Below are 22,980 nucleotides of genomic sequence, written 5' to 3' on the forward strand. Positions count from 1 at the left end.
GAAACACAGGCGGTTGCTCACAGACTGGGGAGGGGGCAGGAGGGAAAAGCCCCACGCTCCTGGCACTGCTCCCAGGTCCTGGTGCTCAGGAGTACAGAGTTTCCACTTCAGAGGAAAAAGAGGCGAACAGATTCTGGACAATTGCATCATCGTGCAACACAGGTATGACACACAGGTTGTATATTAAAATTTATTGAATTATTGTGTAAGAATTCTCTTTATTAAAATCATTTGGACTCTAAACTGATTATTTACAGACAAAACCTCTTATATCACCAATAGATTCCTACATCTCAGAACAGTATCTACAAACAGTTATTACACTATGTAACAAAATTCAGATTTTTTTCAAGCTTTTTATATTAATTATTAATTCCAATTTGAGAAAGACAGTACCTCAGGTGCTCTGAGCAGAACTCAAGGTGTGGCAGGGCATAAATGCAGGTCAGGCCATACCATAACAGACAGAGAGACACCAAGTCACAAGGCAAGGAGGAGAGGGCAGAGTCACCAGGACAAAGGACTGGGAGAAAGACTATTAGACCAAACGCACTGGGTGTTCTAGAAACCAAAAGAATCATCCCGACAAGAAAGGCACCAAAAAAGCAGCATCTTGCTGCAACCGGGGCACACCCTGAAAAAGAAATGGCATTCCACCGAGGCAGCATCATCCGAGAACCCTCTATTTTCATTAAAAAAAAATTAGCCATCATTTCTACAAAAGAAAAAAAGAAAAGAAAAAGCTTCCAGGTACAGTCTAAATTTGCCACCAGACAGATGAAAGCAAGCACTCTCACATCTACATCACATGGGTGCCAGCTGCTCTTAGCCGTGCCAACAGGAGACACATTCAAATACACTAACAGATATTTATCTTAATACTGACCAGTTCTCGGCATTTCATCCAGACCACAGTGGAAGCAAGTTTCTTTCCCTGACCGCGGTACTAAATAAATCTTAATGCCTGCTGTTCAAGAACATCACCTTTCTAAGAATATGATTAAAGCAGCAACATCCCCTTGCTGCACTTATGTCTTGCAGAAGGGGAACAGTTGCCGTGGCAGGGCACTCTCAGCTGGTGCCCACAGAACTTGCTACCTGTAAGAAAACAGGAACATCCAGAGAGGATTCTCCATCCTTGAGAAGGAAAGTCCATCTCTGGAGCGCTTGAAAAGCTGGTCATGGAATCAGGCAGGGACTGGAAGAAACTTGGAAGGATCATGAGAAATAAATAAATAAATCTTCCCCACAATAGGGAATTTCATAACAAACCCTGTTTTGTGCAAATTTAAATGCAACAGAACCCTGTCATAGTAACGGATTTTGCCACAGGAGAGGGGCACGGACGGAGAGAAGAGAGGCCATGGATGAACACCCAAGTCGATCCCAGCAAGAGGCCTTCAGTGCGTGTCCGCAGGGGAGGAGGATGCCAGTACCTAGAACACCAGGGACAGATGGATGGGAAGAGATGGGCATTACCAGCTTTCCAGCCTCACTGCACCTGCACTGGGCAGTGCCTCCTGTCCAGCTATGCAAGGACAAGCTCAAGACATTAAATAAGTCAATCACCTACATTTAAGCTCTATTTTTAAGTCTTGATTATAGCTCTAATAAAAGCAGACTTTCACAGGTACACTCAGAGAAAGCCGATCATTTCCAACATCCAGGAGCACTACTGAGAAGCTAAGAGGATGTGGAGCCCACTCACCCTACAGCCTAAGTCAGCCACGTTGGCAGAGGCTGCGCTCTCAGCAGAGACACCTGGACTCCTGTCCCTACAGTTCCAGGAGAGCCACCAAGTCCTCCTCCCTTTGCCAATGTGAGGTGGATTCAGAATTAAGCCCCAAGCCACCCTGTTCTGGGAAAGCGCAGAGATTATTCTGCAAAAACGGGGGCAGACATTAACAGTCTGCAGAGCCGTAAATCCAGCAGAGAGCCTGTGGCTCCTGGCAGACACTCAGCAAGTTGGAGAGGCCACAAACTATGCCTTGCTGTCTGGGGCAGAAAGTCCATCCGTCAACGCACAAGGGGACAAGGCTACTCTGCCACTATACCTGCATCTGCCTCAAACCGAGGAATCACCTAAGGGAATGGGCTTTACTAACATGCATTGTATCTGCTTTTTCCCATCTGCCAGTCCTTTCCTCCACTCAGCTTTTTTTGAGCTGGTTTAATCAGATTTGCTCAAAAGACAGAGGGGTTTCAGAGATGCCAAGTTCCCACAAGTTTCATGGAAATGGGTGGTCAGGTAGGAGTGAGACCCAAACTGGTGCCCACCTGGGGAAAGAGAGGTGAACTCTGTCCCCCCTTTCTGCCTGGCAGCAGCCAGCCGGCTCACCTGGGGCTCTGTACAGGACAGGAGCAGGAGGTGGCATAGGGATGTTGGCCGTACTCTGGGCACACAGAGTACCCAGGAATACTGCTGAGAGAGGGTCACAGGAGAGAGCTGCCTTTTTAGGGCGAGAGGCCAGCATTAGCTTGTTGTTATATTGCTCAGAGAACAGATTTGCAACTGCACAGCACTCACACAAAGCCACAGGGCTGATCCGATAGGCCTGGAATTACTGCTATATGCAATGTAAAGAGAGGTAGGGACATGATCCTGCCCTGTTTCAGCTCTGGTCCCTCCTGGCCTGCACAGTCACCACCTCAGGGAAGTGACAGAGGAGTCAGACCTGTCTACCTGCCCCAGGCACGCAGGACATCAGCGTGGAATTAGCAGCAGGGGATGAGAACAAGTAGGGCACCCTTATATATAGGAATTTGCTCCCAGAAGGGCAGAGTACTCTGTTCACACGGCGCGGGAACCGAGGAGGGAGCAGTGAGGAGCTGCCCAGTGACAGCTGGCAACGAACTGCACTTGTGCCTGCTCCAGCCTCTCCTTCCTCACATGAATCATTCCCGTTCGCAGGACACCTGACGCTCCTTGGGAACAACACAGTTGTGCTTCACAGCTTCCTCGAATTCACAGCTCACCAAATAACCCTTCTATGTGCCACAACAGGAGAGTTTGGGAAGTGAAACTGTGAGTAAGGTGTAAGGCAAGCCTAACAGATGAGCACACAGCTAAGCCTTGAACTGAGCTGCGGGGAAAAGCAAGCTGCTGTTACGACAGAGACATCTACGAGTTATCCCTGCAGACAAAGCAGTGGAGAAAACTTTGCTCCAGTGCTGACAGACGTTTGTCAGTAGAAGTGCACAGAGATACTTCTCCAAGAAAAGCTTTGTCTCAAAGCCACAAAATTAAACATTCTCCTTTAGCATTTAAATACATTAACTTTCTGAGGGTATTTACAAGTCCAGTTCAGAGCAGCAGAACAGCTAGACACCAGAGGAAGGGGCAGTGGCACAAGGCATTTGTTGTGCTTTTCCAAAGAGCAGGGCAACTGCTGACCACAAGGAACCAGGAAGACTGATCCCAAGGTGGGTCAGTGGAGACTGAGGCGAGCCAGGCAGCGACTCTCACATGCTGAATTTGTCCTGAGGAAAAGGGTGGGGAGTGCTGTCCATTTACAGTAGGCCCCTGGGGAAGCACGCATGCTGGTGAGCACATTACATCCAAGCAGGTGTCACGCATGAGCTGTCAGAGACCAGAACACTGGGGAGCAAGAGACCTTTGCCGTCGCACACTCTCCTTTCTACATCCAACGCCCAGAACCAGTGGGGACATTGCTGCAAGGAAGTTTCTCGGGTCGGATACTGCAAGAGTGCTCGCTAGCTGGGGACAGAGGTTGGCACAGCTGTTGGCCTATGGAAAGCTTCCTGCATCCCTGCTGAAGTGAGTGCTGCAGCAGGGGAGTCTCCCAGCACTGGCAAGGGCGTCTGTACAAGGCCGAGGACTCCACAGACATGGTGGTCAGCGTTGTCACCTGGCTCTTCAACGTTGTTTGGAAACTTGGCACATTCACGTAACATCCGTAGGAACGAGCTGAGTAGTCCTCCTGACAGTCTGCCAGAGGAAAACCAAAGTTTTTGTTTTGTTTTGCTTTTAAAAAGAAAAAACTGTAAAAAAATATTCTCTGAGATGCAAGGACGCTTGTACTTCGTACTGCCTTGGCCATCCCTGTTCATGTCACCCACGGGTTCCTTGGAGAGTCTGGTTCCAATTGCAGCAGGACACCCTGCATATAGCTGGGACAAGCACTGTCCCCATTCAGCCAGGGGAGAAGAGTCTGTCTACGCCTGTCACAAATCTGTGACTTTATTCTCCACAGCTGCTGCAATCTGTTGTAGTCTATATCCGAGCTGCATCTTCTGTGCTGTTGGGTCTTCTTCCAAGGCAGTAATGATCTGCAATGAGACAGAGCTCACTGGTAGCCTTCTCCAGCACACAACACTGTCAACCAGCTCAACTCCGTGCACAGTGGAGAGCCCCAAGCTGGAATCTAGGGTGCTCAAGTCTAGAGTGGGTATGTAGTAATTCATCTCAAATTAACCACAAAATAAGTATTCTAGATTCGTACTAATAACTTATAAACTTCATAGTGCAAAAAGAATGCTAAACTCATCTGAAAATGGTATCTTTAGTAAATTAATCTGAACTAACTGCATTTCATTTTTGGAGTAGATTATTTGGATACCAGAGTCAAAAAAAAGAAAAAGAAAGGTACATGAAATCCCAACAGCCTCCAAGTTAGAGCTAAGTCCTTTTTTGTGATTTCCTCCCTCCCTCTTTAATAAGAATAAAGCAAACTTATGACATGGAAGTTACGCATGCCAATGAAACAATACACAGCATAGTGATAGTCTGGCTGCTCTTAGTTATTAATTTTTGGAGGTTTTTTTGGTTGGATGGTAAAAGGAGGAGGACATGTTTATACCTGCTGGAAACACACACTCACCTGGTCATAGTACTTATTGATGTATTTGTACAATTCATGTAGAGCCACCAGGGAATTGAGGTCACCTGAGTAATTCTGAATAAGAGAGGAAGTTAGACAAAACCGTGAGACACCTAACAATTGTTCTGCTGAATTCTGCGCCCTCACAACTCATTAGGAAATGTGCCTGTTGCACAAAGCAACAGGAAAGGGAATTCACCAGTAGTTCCTAGCAAAGGAAAAAAAAATAAAAATCACATATACTCCTTGCCCTGAATCCTTGACTACACTTTTCTCTTCAGTGTTAGCTAGGCAGACCCTTGCCCTCCCATTGGTGCCACAAAGGCAGAGCAGCCACTGGGAACCGTCAGTATGTCTGAGCAGAACTGCACACTCAGCTGGAATAGCTCTTCTTTGCATTACTAGCTTTCTCTTAGATGCACAGGTGAGGGGCCAGGGTGACTTCTGTAACAATTTTATTTACCCGTGATAGCTCAGCCAGGGCAGAGTTCATCTCCTGGTCACTGGCAGAGATGGTCTGACGAATGTCCGCATAATACCTACACAGTGGTATACAGGCAATTAGTGTATTGTTCCTCCTAGTCTCCCTCTTACTGCTTAAACTACAACTCCTCACATTCATTGCTTACCTTTCCACCATCTGCTTGTAGCGAGGAATGTCCCGGGCATAGAGCAGCTTATTGATCGGAGAGTCCTTGAACATCCAAAACCAGAATTGATTACAAAAAGCTCCTTCATCATGCTGTGGACTAACCTTAGCAGGTAGCACCATCACCACTATTTTCTGTCATTCATTCAGGATCAGGAATTTTTGTCCTCTGCCTGGAGAGGCGCTTCAAATACCAGGCTCCCTTCTAGTAATGCAGTCTGAGGAACCATGAGATGTGTTGGTGAAGGGACCTCTGGGATCCCTAGTCCAGCCTTTCACTTGGACCTGGGTGATCACCAGTGTGAGATCACATTGGCTATGGATTTGCATAGCTGATTTCTGAAATCCTCCAGAGATCCACCCATCCCATCTCTGGTGACCTGTGCAGGACTGTTTCACCCTCAGCACAGGGTGAGTAGTGGTGGTAAAAAGTTTTTCTAATGGCCAGCCTGAATCTCCCAAGATGCATCCTATGACTTACACTGTCTGTCACAGCCAGCTCTGTCCCCCAGGTAGCTATAAGCTGTGAATAAAGAGCACCCCTCAACAAATTCTTCCATATGCTAAACAAAATCAGCTCCTCCCTCCTCTCTTCCCAGGAGTTCCCATCACTCTCCGGTGGTGCATGGGAGTGAGGATGGGCCTGGCCTGCTGTCCCAGTGGTGCTACATAAACATTATTGCCTTCCTGGGGCAGCACTGCTCAACTATCTGTGCCAACCATGCTCCCTTCTCCCTCTGTACTTACCCGCCCTAACTTATGGTCAGCTATTGTACAGGAGTCCATGAAGGTCTGCGCAATGACCAGGAGCACGGCATCTACATTATCTGATGTTTGCACATCAAAAACAAACTGGGGATTCTTGATGATGTTGATCCAGAACCGCAAGGGCAGGCTGCAGAGAAGACAGAAGCACAACAGGGTATCAGCAAAGGTAGGAGCTAGTCATGAAAGGTGTTCTGCACATTACTGCATCTCCCAACTCTACCCTCCCAGCAAAAATAGCTTTTCACACCATGCTTTTCTGCCTTGCACTCCATTTTGCTCCTCCTCAGTAGGCAAAGGTGGCTGTCACTTTGTAAGTGACCAGCTCTAGACAGCTCAGCAGTGCCTCCTCCAGGGCCCACAGGAACACCATACCTGTTTGTCTTCCAGATATGGATGGTCTCAGGGTCTACGATCCCATAGTGTATTGCCTGCTCATCCAACAGGTCAAAGAAGTATTTGACTGCCAGTGGGACAGGGCGGTTGGTACTGAGGATCACCTGGAACAGGTCATCCACAAACTTCTGCAGGGTGCCCTGCGGAGAACGAGCAGGACAGTCAGCACAGGCAGAGGAGAGTGGAGAGCCCAGGCCTCAGGGAGATGAGAGGTTACCCTCTTCTGCTCAGCAAACTCCCCTCAGCAGTCCAAAGCTACCTCCCCTCCACTGCAGGGAGCAGCAAAGGAGAAAGGAGGCCCCAGCAGTTTCTGGAACAGAGGCCAGGGAGAAGCTCACGAACAAAGCAAAACACAGAGGGGAGTCAGATGTACTCAGAGTCACTGCAGGTAAAGGGGATTGCTACTGGAGAGAGAGCTTGCAGCACGATGGAATGGCTCTGAACTGTAGAGACTGCCTAGTGGAGGAGGACTGCTGGCTGCCAGCAGCTATATTCAGCCAGACTGGAACAAGGAGAAGGGGTTTGCTCAGCAGCAAGAGGAAGTTCAGAAAATGTGGGAAGAACACTGGCACTGCCTGGCAAAGAGCCTGGGCTGTCCCTTGAGGAACAGTACTACTGCAAGCAGGGGATTGCTGGGGAACCTGGATGCCAAAAGCTGATCCTTTCTTAACAGAGCAGAGGGACAAGTTCCTGGGTCAATTTTTTAACAATGACACTGGAATAAAGTAAAAAGGAGAATGTGAGCAGGCACTATGCCTGATTTATGACTGCAGCTGAATCTGTACATGGCTGGTGTGTACTATTAGCATCATCTTGCTGCAGCAAGTAACTTGCAGCAGATACGTCAGTCCTATGTTCTCGGCCCTGGGTGAGGTGGAATGTGAGCAGACACGGCAGCCCAGCGGATGCTGCTGCCAAAGAAACTCTGCTGCAAAGCACAGGGTACCTGCTTTTTTTCTGTGGTCACACAAAGACAGACATGGGGTGGACACAGGAATAAAACCACTTCTCACTCTCCTAGAGGCTCTGCAAAACTTAACACATTAGTAGAAGTTTGACACTGCAGTGGTGGGATCAGAGGAGAAGCAACCAGCACATGCATCAACCCAGGCAAAGGGGATCTTCATACACAACCTTGCAATCTGCTGGGGGATATGAAGGAAGGCAAGACAACAAAATCTGTGTTTCTTCTCACCTTCATGGAGAGTAGACGTGTCAGATAGATCTCTGGGATTGCCTTGGCTCGCTCCCGATCTCTTAAGCTCCCACGCCGATGTTTAGGAAGCTCTGGCTCTTCTGTTGGTTTTACCAGGTGCCAAAGTTTGATCCCACCTTCATCTGCATCCTCCAGCATTGGTGTTTCTAAAACAAGCAATTGTTTACAGATGAGTGTCAGTTCTCTCACAGTACAGCTTGGCCAGGTGACCCCCAAGGAAGCAAGATTTCAAGTATGATAGAAACACAAATAGGAATGAACCTCTGGAGGCCTCTATCCAGCCTTCTGCACAGAGTACAACTCTTTCCAGCACTACAGCAGGTTGCCTTTGTCCACCCAAACCCTTCAAGGTCTTGGAAACTTCCTCAGACAGAGATCCCCCACTACCCCAATGGTCTGTTCCAGGGCTGCACCACCCTTCTGCTGAAGAAGGTTTTTTTCCACATCCAGTTTGAACCTGTTAAGCTGCAGCCTGGGACTATTGTCCCTCACACCACCAGAGTACCCATGGAGCTGTTCGCTCTGCCCAGCAGTAAGATAACTGCCTGGCATCCCCATCACCACCCTCAGCACCTGAGGGTATTAAGATTCCTATAAGTTGCAGACTGTGCTCAGCGCTAGAGTCAGAACTAGAGAATTGTGCTTATCCTGCATTTTCATGCCCAGCCTGGCTTTTCCTCTGCTTTTACACTCTTCTGCATTTCATCTCACCTGCTCAAGCTTTCATTTTCCTGACTATCCTATGAGGGTCCAAATCATGTATCAGCCTTCTCTAGCAGCATAGAGCTGGGGCTATGGCAAGAGACTTGTCCCACTAACTGGCAAGTGCTATAAAATCATTTTATGAGAACATGATATCAGACTCACTCTCTCCGGGGATGTAATCCTGATTCTCTCTATGGATGTGCTTGGTCAGGCGTGGGACCAGTGCTACTGTTGCTCCATCAGGCACCTGCACACAAGCAAAAATCAACATTCAGAACAAACGGTATGTTTCTCATCAGCACAACAGGCAAGTGCTTGTAGACCAAAACAGACTATACCGTTACTAGAAATAGGGATAGAAACAGAGATTTTGGGGCACTGTCACTCTCTTTCCTGATGGTGGGAGAATCTTGTTTGTACCAATTAAAAAACTAATGTGCAAAGTACAGTGAAGATGGTAATACTCAGAGACTGAGGTCATTCATGGCTAGAACATGTTGCAGCAAGGTATGACATATTGGTGCAAGATCTGACACATTGGTGCAAGGTAGTTAAAAAACCCCTCTTTCCATTCTTAGAAGCTACTTCACAGATCAGTGTGCCATCACCTACTAACTGATGTGGACTGGAACATTAACAGATCCAGCAGCATCGCCTTCATTGCAACAGCCACCAGGCATGAACTTGTGCGTCTCCTTCCAAGCTCTACATCTGCCCACATCTCAGGTACAGGTTCAGGAGGGAACTATGCTTGTTGAAGTCAGAGTACTGGCCATGGCACTGACTTAATTTGAATATGCTGCTGCAAGAAAGCTCCAACCATTTGACAGTGATCGGCCAGGAGCCAGAACCACAGATAGAACATAACAGAGTGTAGAAGATGAGAGGAGAGACAAGGCAACAGTAGACTGATTTCTGACCTTGTAATGCTGAAGAGTGTTCAGGCGTTTCCAAGTTCCTTGAACAACAGATGTCACATCCTCATCAGACAGTATCAGATGACCTGCCAGCCCTGATCTCCACTCTACAGCCATTAAAACAGACAAAATGAAAAGATAAACTGTTAATTTGAGGCATCTCTGAAGTCTGCTGTGCTTCAACCTGGTTGACCTTGTTACACACCCACTGATCCTCAACCTTTACCCATGCTATTTCACAGACAACATAACCTGAGCAAGTGCCTGTAACAATGCTGAGTCCTGCAGTCACAGGACAGTCTCTCTGAGCACAGGGACAGGTGCACTCATGGCCTCCCAGGTTCCACTCATCAAGTTCCTACAAATTCTGTCAGATTGTGACTCTTCAAGCAGGTGATTCAAACCACAAATATGCACCCATAGTCCTTATTAGCTACTATTCCCCCAGTACCTGCTCATCTCTAAATGTCACCACTATTCAGCAACAGCCAAAGAATGAAGACGATGGAAAACTGTGTGGTTTTCCTCGCAGTGCAAGTTCTACCTTTCATTAACCACTGTGGGCAAAAATCCTCTCTGACATACATTACTGAGATGCTGCCGTTGACTTCACTGGCAGGAAGAGCCAGCCTATGACTATAGCATCTCTGCACGGCACTCAAATCATCCTCCCCTCCTACATGTTCTCCATGCTTTTTTTTTTTTTTTTTTTTCTCCTGTGTCCCCTTGCCCAAGCCATTGCCATGGTCCAAGTCTGGCAAAGAACACCATGAAATGGAAGGGGCTGGACCCAACTGCTTCTTTCCTACCCCTGCCTCTTGCTATTAGCCTCTTCCCTGCATCATGCCTTGTTGGGTCCAGCCAGAGTACAAGATCCTTGGTCAGTGACTGCACACTCAGCAGAGAATGACAAACATCATGCACGCCAGGGTGCTGTGCACAGATAGCAAGTGACCACTCTTCCACTTCCTCAGTTTTGGCACCAAGGAGGGCTGCTCACCAAGGTCCAGGGTGTCTGGGTCTGGTCGGTGACAGTATGGCGTCCCTTTATAGATTTGATCTAGGATTTTCTCCTTCACCTGTGTTATGGTGTCACAGTCTAGCACTTTTGCAGAAATCCCTTGAGAGTCCTCTGCCCCTCCTGCAGCAGCTCCTGCTTGTGTCAAAGCATTTAAGGTCTGGGGAAGAAAAGAAAAGGTCACAGCTACTCAGCTGATAAGATTACATCTGACACATTTACACCTTTGATGGCTGGCATTACGGCAAGTTAACAGCTAGTCCTTTCACTGGAAGAGTTTCAGAAAAGAAAACATTATAGATGTTAAACACCATGTTCTCAGTCTTGTGTCAAGAGCTGGAGGCCAGTTCAACAGCGTTGGGGAAGGGCTTCGATGTGCCAAATCTGGCTCCCAGGAGACAGTGACAGGGTGCTGCACTTCTGCCTCAATAATGGGAGCAGATACATTCAGGCCTGTCACACTGGAGAGCCCAGAGGCAACAAAAGATTTGGTGCTTACCAGAGTCCGGTACTCCAGGTCCTCTCTCAAAAGGCGGTTGTCATTCAGGGTATATTTGGCTTTCCCTGTCACCCAGTCGACTGGCCCTTTGTCCACTTGGTGCTTGATTCCTCGAAACAACATGTAAAGGGGCTCTCCAACAGAATCCTGGCACAGAAAGGAAGGAGTTTCACCTGAGAGAAATTCAGCTTGCTCCTCCTGGCAGAACCCAATGGCTTGGAAACACAGACACCCTAGCAGAGGAGGAGCAGGACTGAGGATACAGCACGCAAAGACAGAGCCTCTGCCGACAGCTCCTGCTCCACGCACAGGGAAAGCGCACAGGCCAACTACCAGGTGGATGCACAAGTCCAAGGCATTGCTCTGCCTCCGCATTGCTAATCTGAGAGACTCTCCTTGCCACCCTCTCTCCAGGAAAGGAATTAAATCAGAATCTGTTCTCCCCATGCACAAACCAGCATGTCTCAAGATAAAGGAGCTACACTGAGCCCTCCACAATCTGGTGAGACATCCTGGAAACAATGAGTAGTATTAATGCCGATTTAAGCATCCTTGTCCCCACTGAACAGCCCAACTCTCTCGTTCCCCACCCTGAAATACAGGATGACTCATGGCATTATTTCAGCTACGAGCGAGGCACAAAGGAAAGCCGTAGCTGTCTCCCCTCTTTTGGCACCTCTACACCACAAAAGGACAAAGAGCTCACCCTCACAAACGCATACAGGCAGATGGACATCCAGTTGGTTAACAGCTTCTCTACCACTGTTTCTGTCCTGAAAGAGAGCATGAGGTTGGTCACAGGAATACGGTGCAGAGCAGGGAAGGATTTGGAGATAAAGATCACTCTCCTTGAGAAAAGAACACACTAAATGATGACAGGATCAAAGGAGAGGAAAAAAGGACTTTAGAGATCAGTAAGGTTAATGCTTTTGATACCACTTATTTGAGGCACTTTTCATCCTGAAGGAGGCACCAAATTACAGAAGCGGAGAGAAAAGCAAGCAGGGGACAGAGGAAAGCCTCTGGTAGGTCTCACCAAGGGAAATATTTTCAGATCAGAAGGATGGACCAGACAGGAGGCTAATGAGGATCCAAACACAGGAGATATTTCAGTTTAGCTTCCAAACATGGCATGACAGTGAGCCCAGGGACCTCTAAACAGCAAAGTGAGATTAGCAGACTTGGCAGAGCCCTAGCATCTGAACACAACAAGTGAGTTAATGTACAGTAGCTTCAAAAGAAGAGGAATTTGGGGTGGGCAACTTCAGTTTCCTACTCATTTCACACCTTTCCTGCTATATTCCCTGCCAATTGCTGACTGCAGAGAGGGCTATCATTGTTACTGCTTCCTCCTGTTTGATGCATGTTGTCTGGACACACACTGGTCTTACAGCTGCAGCCTACGCCATGATATTATCCTACTCACAGGCATTTCAGAGCTTGCCAGCTAGACAGAAAGGCTCTGTCCCCTCAGGTAGACAGCAGTGGGGCCACGGCTTGCTCACTCACCTTCGCAGCATCAGCTTGGGGTTCTTGGCCACATACTGCTCCACAAGGTCATTCAGGAGTGTTTTGAGGATGTCAGTGAAGTACTCCAGCTTCCCATGCAGTGACACAGTAAGCAATGATGCCACATAGGCCCGATCTCTTGGAGAGAAAGTGCGCTGAATTTCCAGAGTGTGGATGAACTGGGGAGAGAGATAAGAGTGTGTGAACCTGGTGAAAACAAGGCAGTCACAGCTACTGGCTCTTAGAAGACGCGGTGCTGCAGGGAGCTATTCAGGAATGAACTTTGACAGACACTGCCTGCTTCCTGGCACCAGCTGCCAGGGACATGGCCCTGACCCCACAGCAGGCTGCAAGCACAGAGGGACATTACCTTGGTGAGGAAGAGCTTGCTGTTGAGCAGGTTGGAGAGCTGGACCAAGCCCTGCTCCACAGTTTGCCGCCGGCACTCTGGGATGTCCAGGTCCCTTTGCAGTGGTGACTCACGATGACCCGGGAAGAAAATGCGCTCTGCGTAGGACTTGTAGTCCAAGAAGGGGATTCCTGTGCCCACAAGGTCGCTTGTGAGGTCCATCATCTCAGTCATCAGGTCTGAGGGAAAGGAAATACCAGTGAGGTTGACTACATGATCCCACAACTGATGGCGCAGAGCATGGGGTAAGTGCAGGAACTCAGGGCCAGCAGGATGGGACTGACGAAAAGGAAGGATGTTTCCTATCAGGAAGAGGCACATTGGGGTCCCATTGCTAGAACATTTAAAACTAGATGAGGCACTGGGAGAAACTGCATGAGCAAACTTCCAGCCTTGAGGAGGAACCAAAAGGTGAATTTGGTGATTATTCTCATTTATAGTCAAGGGCTGGCTTCCAGTTTTATGAAGAAGCAGCCACTGTTCAGCACAGATGTATCGTTACAGGCATTATCTACATTAGAGACAGAGTATTAGAGATCTCTTGCTCCTCACTGCTTCCCACATTAGTTGGAGATTACAGTCCAATTCACCTGCACAGTTTCAACACCCCAGGTCTCCCACACAAGGGCTCACTGCTCTAAGCAGCCGAAGTACAAGGTTTGCAGGCCTGGAATATGGGGTGTAATTCAGCTTGCCCTACACAAAGATTGGGCTAGCTGTCCTTAAGATCTCTCCAAGTGTGCTGTCTTGACCATTAGCTCTTCATCTGTGTCTGGAGGATGAACTGGAGAATCAGAGGGGTCTGTACAGATCACTGTGCTCTGAATTAAAGAGAAGAATTGAAAATGGAAGAATTTGGCTATATGTTTCAATGCACCGGCACAGGATAAATTTATTGCCTGCTCTGAGCTACCCAAACAAGTACGTAGGAATGGAAAGAGAGGCAGAGCTGAAAGTGGTTCTTCCAGCTCCCCTGAAGCTGCGAGAACCTAGGAGCTCAGTGACTGACCTGTGAATTCCTTTTTGCATCTGTCCCGAACACTTGTTTCTAGATTTTCCAGCTGGATTTGAACTTTCTTGTAATCCCTCAGAGCCTGTTTGCTCTTCCTCCTGCAATAAGAAGCAGAATTGTTCCCAGTGGGCCCAGCCCAGGGATTGTCCTTGCCAACTGTTGTGTTGCTGTCGAAGTACAATTGGTGTTGAAGTGATTTCTACTTAATATCTTCTTTGCAGGATACCAAACAGTGTTCTGTAAACTAGATGTGTCTCTTGGAGCACCCATTAGGTGTGGACTCTGAATGAGCCATAGTGCAGGCTGTGACCAGCAGATGCAACATGCCTCAGACATCCAACAACACCTGGTGCTCAGAATTTGGCACAAAATAAAGAAAACTGGGACCTTGTTTAGGCCCAAGTTGTATACGCTTGGCCACATCCACTGAATAATGTTGTACAGGAACTTACAATGCCAGAGTTTCTTACCTGTATATGAAGACGATGACCAGAACAATCAGTGCCACAAAGGACGCACCAACACCCAAACCAATCTGTGCCTCCAGCGGGAAGGTGAGCTGGCTTTCTGTGTCGTACTGTACCCGGCCCAGGAGGAAGTTCAGGTTTCCCATCTGTACCTGTAAGAAAGCATGTGCCATGATGTAAACTCAGTGCAGCAATGAAATGCAAAGCCACAGGGCTTCTCCAGAATGGGTACGGGTGGCATACAGCTCTCTAGCAAAGCTGTCCCACAGCACAACTCCTGAATCCAGCTATACCATTTGCTTTCAGGCAATGGTTGGCACATAAGAGTAGAGTTGAAAACAAAAGCAGCTCCTTGCTACCCCTGGTACCTCCCCTGATCCCCACCAGGGCTTCTGCCTCTCCTCCACTTCCCATCCCACTCCCTGCCTCCACCACTACTTCTTGCTTGTGCTTTAACAAATGACAGGATTTCTTGCAGTACTGCTGATTCCCTACCGTGAACTCCGGGAGCAAGTCTGTGCCCTCCCGCTTTGCACGGTGCCGTGGAGCTGGCTGCTCAGATGGAGGCTCACAGTAGAGGTGATTCCTTGTTAGTGTCTTCACCACACAGATTCCTTCCCCAATCATAGCCATAACTTCATCCTTGGAAATGGCCAGATCTAGATTCTCCCCCTGGAACAGGTGTGGAACAGCACATCCAGTCAGGGAAAAAACAACTCTGCATTTCCATAGCTCCAGAGAAGATGGAGGAGATCAACACCATAGGATGAAAGCAGCCTTTTTTCTTCTCTGACTAGGCTCGTGTCTGAATTGGCTGCAGAAGTTCACTTTGTAAGCTAAAAAATTCACTTGCATACATTTTAGATTATACCTTTAGGACCTGTACCATGCTGCATAAGTACAGTAATAAATAGTCTGTCTTCTTAAGGCTCTTCAGCCACAGCACAACTAAGCTCAACTCTTCACTCTGTGTTTATATGCATATACACACACACATTGTGTATATATTTAAAAAGGTAGTCTCATGTCAGTTAACCTGAGCACTCAGGTGAGTCAATCAATGCCTTTTAAAGGTGTAACACATTCATGCTGTTGTTCTTATCTGCTACACAAATCTGCTTTAATTTTGGAAGATTAAGTTTGGTTTGGTTTTTGTTTTGGGGGGGAGGGGGGTGTTTGTTGTTTTTTTTTTTTTAATAAAACCATGCTGACTAATGTTAATTACATTTTTATGCTTTAATGCTTCCTAAGTTGAATGCTGCAGCAGCATTTTCATGCTTTTGCCCAGAGCTCTGTCAGGGTATCCTTACAGGTTGGTAGATCAGCCTCCTTGCTCTTTGAAAGCTCGCATCTTGTCAGTTCTCCTTCAGTCTTCTCAAATTGCCCTACTTCTCCAAGATGCATTCAATACCAATGACAGCAGTCTAGTCATTTCTAGACTAGTACATCCTCACAGTTTTTACTCGTGCAAAAAAGGAGCAAGTGGAGAAAGTACATCTCCAGCTGCAGCCATTAACTTTCTTAATGAGTACTGGACTAGAAAGTACCTTTCCATACAAAAATACCTCAGATTTTTTTTTTCTCACATGTACAGAAAAAACATTAGCTACTCTGCCCTTTCATATCATCTTTATAGAGTGATTTTCCTACCTCCACCAAGTAACAGGTCTTTCCTACTGCCAGGATTCTTTTACTCCTAAGTTACTTCTAGAGGAATCTTACGAAGTTATGAAAAAGCTGGCAGCTGAGAATAGGATGTGGGGCTTATTTAGTACTAATATCTCATATACAAATAGTTTATTAAGATTAAAAATAAAAAAAGCATGGAAGTTTCCCCAAGCCCTATGAAGCCCTTAACAACGGTTTATGGGCTCAAGAGGCTTTTTTGATGCACTCTCTTCCCTCTTCTTATGTACCATTTCTCATAGGCCAAAGCAGATGTACTGTGACAGGTTGTAAGCCTGTCAAATGCTTTAAAACCTCAGATGCTGCACAGCACCAATTTAAAACACTCAGGTTATAAACAACCTTGTACAAGGAACATTACTTCCAGATAGTTTTTATGTTACCTCCACAGAGATGACGCTTCCTGGCTTGTGACGATATGGTTTGGCAGGGTCTTCAGCATTCAATGGTTTTAGGATGGGGTTGACTTCATATGAGAAGGGCATGGGATGCAATGAGTTGAAATCAAAGCTCAGGTTATCCAGAATAAATTCCAGTTTGATATGGACACTCCGCAACAACAGGTTAATGGCTGGAGTTTTGCACAGGATGAGGTAGGAGGAGTTAACAAGACATGGTTCTTCAAACTAAATGCAAAAGGCAAAAAAAGTATCAGTAGTGAAACACTAATGCTTCTCCTGCAGCTCTGCAATACTTCCCAACCCTGAGCAATCTGGGGCCAGTCTGCATTCCTCTCATCTGGAGCAATGTGAGAGGAACTCTGCTTAATTGTAGAGATAAAAATCCAAGACCTGAGGAATTCTCCATGTTCCTTTAAAGAAAGTTTTCATAGCACCAGTTCTGTTGCAAATACCTACATCTCAGCAGTGGGAATCAGCTCTGACATTCTCCCAGCAGCAAATTCTGGAGAGGCATCAGCTTTAGATCTCCCTGCTCTGACAGAACAGGACCAAAGACCTTCAATGCAAGGCTGATTTCCTAGCCTGAATGCTTCTCTGAAATAAGTGTTCCTTCACCTGGTTGGATCTGTTTTATACATTTGGTGAAAATATTAGAGTCAAATTTTTCTTTTCCTCCCCTACAGCCACAATTGCCTTCCTAAGAACATAGGTAAAACCAGCTATTATTGATACATGTGCATCAGAAGCATATTCTCCCAGTTTACGTACAGGAAGCCCTCCATCATTTGCACTAATAATACAAATCCTTCTTGTACTTTGGCTGCCAAACACCCTCCACCTCTGCAAATTCTGCTGCATGCTCTTGACCTTGATGATCACATCAATACCTCTGTAGTGACCCATCTCAGGACACTAGCAGCAGGAGAGCAGAAAATGCTGGTGGAACTGGTAATTTCACTGAACTCTGCCTGTTCTTATATCTCAGAGTGAAAGAGAGCCCAGGGACTATAGATATGGACTGAACTATACAAAAGGAAGAGTCTGGAGCATGGACGTGCCAAGCTACACAAACTCTGGCTGAGCTGTAGATTTATCTCTACGCTGCCGCCCTGTTGTTTCTGTCTCACATCTCAAGTCCTGCACATCGCCTAGCAGAGGCAGACCCAGCTCATGGAAATGTTTGTGAAAGTGCTTAACCTCTTAGTCTGGCAGAGAACACTTCCAATTGGCCAAGATTGTTGGTACAATCCAAGCAGATAACAGCAAACAGGGCGAAAGGCCCTAGGGACAGAAAGTCCACCTCTCCAGAGCAACATATCAACTCTTATGCACCCTCAGCTCCACATGCTACCTGCTGGACACTGCACAGAGCATCCTCAGGGCATTCAGTGTCTGGGATGATTCTGCGCCACCGTCCCAGTCCTCGGCGACGGCGTTCAGATGGAGAAACTGTAACTCGGATCTTTGGTTTCTGTACAACATCCAAGTTGTATCCGTGAACTCTGAGCACTCTCCCTCCACTGAAAGAGAAAAGTAGGTGATCTCGCGCACCTATTATTCATTAGCTCTGTCTTACCCATGCTCCCACCCTTCTGCTTATGCTCCTTCCTACAAGTCTGGCTTTACTCCAAAGTACAACTCAACAAACAGATGCCATTGGTGCTGTAGTACCTGCCTCAGCACACAGCCCTGGGGAAGGTGCACTCAGTCTTTCTACCTGAGGAAGCTTTTAGGTGGCTCTGCAAAAGTGATGTTGGGATCCAAAGTATATCTGAAGAGGGATCCTTCTAGTCTCCGCTCTTGGTCCCCATATTTGACAGTGACTGGGAGTTCTGCGGACACATTGCTGGGACTCGTCTGGCATGCCAGCTGATCCTCCGTCATCTCAGAGAGTCTTGGAGAGACAGAAGAGAGAACAAGGGATTAACACGGCCACTGCAGAGACAGATTTTATAGTACTATGCCTTACTCTTTGCAGACAGTCTGCAAACTTCTTCTGGTATTTTCCTAAATTTAATGCTGAAAGGTCTTGTGCCTTCTCTAAGCAAGCAATAATTGTTGGGCAGTTGTCAGTCAGCAGCATGTGGACAAAAAGCAGGTACAGCCACTATCCAGACTGAAGAGACTGGAAGCATGCTACCAAGGCATTTGCACCTTCTCACCAGCGGTGCTGTCAGGTGTTATGTGTCCCAGGAAGCAAGAGAACAAGCAGCTCTTAGTGTTAGTCTGCAGGAGCCAACTGCAGTTCTCCATCAGCAAAAGCAGAGCTGCCAGGATGAGTTATAGTCCTGCCAAGAGACATGCAGAACAGAGGCCATGTAGCATTGTTCATGCCCAAGGGAACATGGGCAGGAATGTAAGATGGTTGAGGTTGCTGCTGTGACCCTCAAGGGGAGGATCTCCTGGAGCACAGATGAGAGCAGAGCTCCAACAGCCTGTGCTAAGGGCTGAGCCAAGCAGCATCATGCCCTGCAGGGCTCTGGGAAGGACTCAGGGCAGTGTACAGCCAGCACATTGGCAGGCTGTGACCTTACATGTGGCAAGGGAGGTCTCCAAGCAGGACACTGATCTCACTAGGATGCCCAGTCAGCAGCTTTGAGCCCAGAAGGGTAAGACAGGTTCCTCCGGCTTTGGGGCCCTGAGTTGGAATAATGGATTTCAGCTCTGGGTTCTAGAAGAGGAGGAAGAAAAAAAAAATTAAAAAATGGAGGTGAGTGACAAGAACCTCAAAAGATAAGGCAAGGGAAGAAAACAGCAGAACATGTTCAGTGACCTCCAGTGCTCTGAAAATAGAAGCTATAGATCCCAATCACAGACAGGCCTCAGCTAGGCTCCAGCAGCTATCTTATGGAGCAGAAGCAACAGAGGAGGGATCAATCACACCAGCAAAAACCACAAATCAGGGACCAGCCTTTCCACAGACTGCAAAAGTCAAATGTATGCTACAAACAGCAGAGCTGTGAGGCTCACACACAAACCCTAGGATTAACAGTTCAAAGGGATTGTTCAGATTGGTAACTGGATTAATAACTCAGGTTAGGAAAAACAAGGTAGCAAATAAATTGTCTGTTTGCCTAGTAGATGAGGAGATTACCAGCAGGGAGCCTTAAGAATTTATATTAAGACCTGTGCTGTTGAACATAGTTGTAGGTGACCTGGAAAGGGGAAATGAAATTTGATAAATTATTCAGAGTAACAAAAACTTAGTGCCACTGAGGAACTGCAGCAAAATTTAGAGGAACCAGGCAGAGTGGCACAAGTCACTCCTGATAAATGAAAAACAAGATAGATGAAGTGAGAAGGAGCAGGGACACTACAGCAAAAAAGCAACCCAACCATATGTACATAGTTGTGAGTTTCGAAATAGCTCCTGCCTGTTCAAGACTGCTTTAGTACCTATAACTACTCTACCAGCTGTAAGCACAGATCTCAACAAAAACACACTAAGTGGTAGGAATTACTGGGAAGGGAATTAAGAAAAAAAGATCTTTATGCCACAGTAAAAATGCCTTTTGCACTTGCACCTTGAATATAGTATGCAGTTCTCATGACCCCTCAAAGTGGTGATAATAGAACCAAAACCAAGAGAAGAGCAACAAGCATAATCCAGTATATAAAATGGTTCTATACAGCTAAAAAAGGAACAGCCTAAGACTTTTCAGGCATGTCTTTCCCCTTCTGATGGGAGAGGGAGACATGCAACTAGGTACAAAACTTGTAAGTTGCACAGCAAGGATGAAAAGCAAGTAATTGTACCTAAAACCTACTTAAACAGTATTCATAGTTGCTGGGTTTAAGATTTTAAAAAGTTATCAGAAATGTGTTTAAAAATAATAGGAAACATTTCTCCATTCAATGCACAGTAATTTTGGACTTACTGCCACTAGCTGCTGAAGGTCAGAAGCTAAAAGTGTGTTCAAGCAGCAATTTGCAAATTAATAAAAGGAAAGTCAGAAGTCTCAGTAAATTGTAATCAATAAAAAAAATCTCCAAATCAAAAAGGTACCCTGTATTTTTCCTCTTTCTTCAAGCATGTAATAGTTACCATTGTAAAAAAAAAATTACTAGACTATGGAAACAGCACAGCTGTTCTTATAATCTAAGGGGGTGGGGGGAAGAAAAAACCTAAAACACCCCCTCTCTCCCCAAAACACCACACAACACAAACACCAGAAAAATCAGATAAAAATACCAGCAGCAAGTGGTTGGTAGAGTTCCATAAGTTCACTGCAATAGACAGCCATTTAGCAGAGGTACTGGAAGAACAGGGAAAGGTATTAAAGAAGCAATAGTTACATTACCTGATAGGTGAAAATATGCCCAGAAACTCCACGTCCTCCTCCAGGTACTTCCACCACAATATGCCCAAATCTCTCTGTCCAGCTCCCGCCAGTGACACATACGATACTGCAGGGCAATCCAAGAACAGTGTCACACCGTGGAAGAGCAGATGAGCTGTATCCATTGTATCACGTCCTAAAACCATCTAGCTACCACAGCTCCCTTCTTTCAGCCTTATCACATGCTCAGAATATACAACCGAACATTGAAAAACACCTTTAAAAGCTGGATTAGGTGCAGCAGAAAAAAGCAGGGGGTGGTTCCAAAGAGGCCCATCCTATCCAAGATTATTCTTTCTGGGACAGACAGGATGAAGCCCACTGTATCACAGATACACAAATAGTCCAAGAACTCTGCTATTGTTCAGAGCTGATCAAACCAGTCACATCCAAAGCGACTCCAGGCTAGCAGCAGTCAATCCACACATCAGTGCTGTGTCTGATGCAGAAGAAAACTCAAGACTCTGTGTTTAATGGGCACTAGTCTTCAGCCAGTGGCCTCTAGGTCCAGTCAGTTCCCCTGATCTGCACCACCCATTCTTCCCAGCCCTGTTTCCAGACATAATTTGGTATGGGAGATGCTCACAAGGTGAAAAGTCAGGTTGTACTTAGATGAGGGCAGCAAGGAATCCCCTGTTACAGCACTGGCTCGCTAACAGAAAAACTACTCTGCAGGAGACTTCACAGCCTTCCTACACAGTAGGAGATTAATTTTGTCTGGGCCTTGCTCAGGAGTGGGTTCCAGGTTCACAGCTATATCCCCTCAACCAAAAAGGCTCAGGAATTTGAACTTAGGCAGTGCAGTCCCAAGCCAGGACCCTGTGATGCCAGGTGATTTACAGATACAGAACAAAGACAGTGCTAACCCCAGAAAGATTATGCTCTAATTCTAGGATGAAAACAGAAAGCAGATGGATCCAGACAAACAAGGCGCACAGACAGGACAACACAGCTCAACACAGCAGGCCATTTCCCAGCAGGATCTTACCTGGCTCCCAAAGGGAAGGGTGCTACAACTACTGCTACCATGGAATGGAAAAATGGATTTGTGATAGCTCTGATGAGAGGTTACTCACAATTGCTCTCCTCTTCTCCTGCTGGTTGCTTGGCTCCTCTCCCTCCCTTGTCCAAGGCTCTCACCTACCTGCCCTGCCATAGGCCAACTACACAAATATTCCTTTCTCCTTGCTTCCTAGCTACCCCCCAGTCACACCTCTCAAGTCTTGACTACTCTGCCTTGTTATATGGTCCTGCCCTGGCCAGACACACCAGCTACCCTCTTCTCTATCACTGACATTAGCTGGATTCAGCAGGACAGGTCTTTCTGCTTCTCACCCTCCTCCCAGCCACTACTTTTACAAGCATTGTGTGACCTGCCAGGCATTCCTAGCCACCAGAAGAGTGGCACAGGGCCCACCGGGACTCCTTGGTCTGTCCCTGATTGAGAGGATCCTTTCATTAGGTTTGTTCCTGGGAGGTGGAGGTCTGGCTGGCAAGTGAAGAATGACAGTCTAGGTGTGTGCCCACTCAAGCAGAGGCAAGAATCTGTGCCGTACCTCCAACCACACGTTCCCATCCTCACCCTGTGTTAACACGGTCAGGATATTTTTCTGGCAGGAACGCTTGCACAAGCCATGTCCATTGCTTTATTAAAATCACCCTGTGGCTGGGAGAGACACCTATGAAACTGCATGGTTTCGAGCCTGTGACTCCCTGATCTGGCTGGCCTGTGGGCTCTGTACTGGCAGCATGGTCGGTATGTGGCAGCACTTGTATATGGCCATCGCCTTGTACACAACCTTATCTCTTTAAGGTCACTGCCTGAGTAATTGATCAGTGACCTTACTCAGGGGCACTCCCTGGGGAATGGGCAAGGCTCAATACCTGCTACAGCAAACGCAATGACATCTCAGGCTGGTGTCAGCAGCTAAGGGAAAAGCCAGTGCCTGCCTCTGGGAGGAGGTTTCACAGATACTCTACCTGCTAGAGATCTCATACTCTTGAGCATCTACGGCACAGGGAATTCCTGCAACAGTGACAGTTTCTGCAATGTCTTGATGTTTCTGCCCGAGGTTTGAGCCAGTGATGGTGATTCTAGTGCCACCTTCCACTGGTCCAGACAGGGGGTACACCTGCAAAGACATCCGCGC

The 22,980-nt window shown here is 47.0% G+C and overlaps 1 protein-coding gene across 2 annotated transcripts in view; it reads right to left on the reverse strand.

The window, feature by feature from the left end:
* Positions 1-176: 176 nt before the first annotated feature.
* PLXNB1 (plexin B1) overlaps positions 177-22,980 on the reverse strand; it is an 83,994-nt gene continuing 61,190 nt past the window's right edge. For both annotated transcript variants that reach the window (XM_069812116.1, XM_069812117.1), the window contains exons 16-38: positions 22,811-22,962; positions 20,792-20,897; positions 19,025-19,161; positions 18,208-18,384; positions 17,842-18,010; positions 16,473-16,715; positions 14,899-15,075; positions 14,407-14,555; positions 13,934-14,034; positions 12,886-13,103; positions 12,516-12,694; positions 11,713-11,779; positions 11,007-11,153; positions 10,490-10,667; positions 9,493-9,596; positions 8,735-8,819; positions 7,847-8,013; positions 6,631-6,791; positions 6,238-6,385; positions 5,471-5,535; positions 5,305-5,380; positions 4,842-4,916; positions 177-4,290 (exon numbers count right to left, since the gene is read on the reverse strand). In XM_069812116.1, the coding sequence (XP_069668217.1) occupies positions 4,186-4,290; positions 4,842-4,916; positions 5,305-5,380; positions 5,471-5,535; positions 6,238-6,385; positions 6,631-6,791; positions 7,847-8,013; positions 8,735-8,819; positions 9,493-9,596; positions 10,490-10,667; positions 11,007-11,153; positions 11,713-11,779; positions 12,516-12,694; positions 12,886-13,103; positions 13,934-14,034; positions 14,407-14,555; positions 14,899-15,075; positions 16,473-16,715; positions 17,842-18,010; positions 18,208-18,384; positions 19,025-19,161; positions 20,792-20,897; positions 22,811-22,962 (3,186 nt within the window). In that variant the 3' untranslated portion in view covers positions 177-4,185. The remainder of the gene's footprint in view (positions 4,291-4,841; positions 4,917-5,304; positions 5,381-5,470; positions 5,536-6,237; positions 6,386-6,630; positions 6,792-7,846; positions 8,014-8,734; positions 8,820-9,492; positions 9,597-10,489; positions 10,668-11,006; positions 11,154-11,712; positions 11,780-12,515; positions 12,695-12,885; positions 13,104-13,933; positions 14,035-14,406; positions 14,556-14,898; positions 15,076-16,472; positions 16,716-17,841; positions 18,011-18,207; positions 18,385-19,024; positions 19,162-20,791; positions 20,898-22,810; positions 22,963-22,980) is intronic.

This window comes from Haliaeetus albicilla, chromosome 24, assembly GCF_947461875.1.
Source record: "Haliaeetus albicilla chromosome 24, bHalAlb1.1, whole genome shotgun sequence".
Lineage (NCBI taxonomy): Eukaryota > Metazoa > Chordata > Aves > Accipitriformes > Accipitridae > Haliaeetus > Haliaeetus albicilla.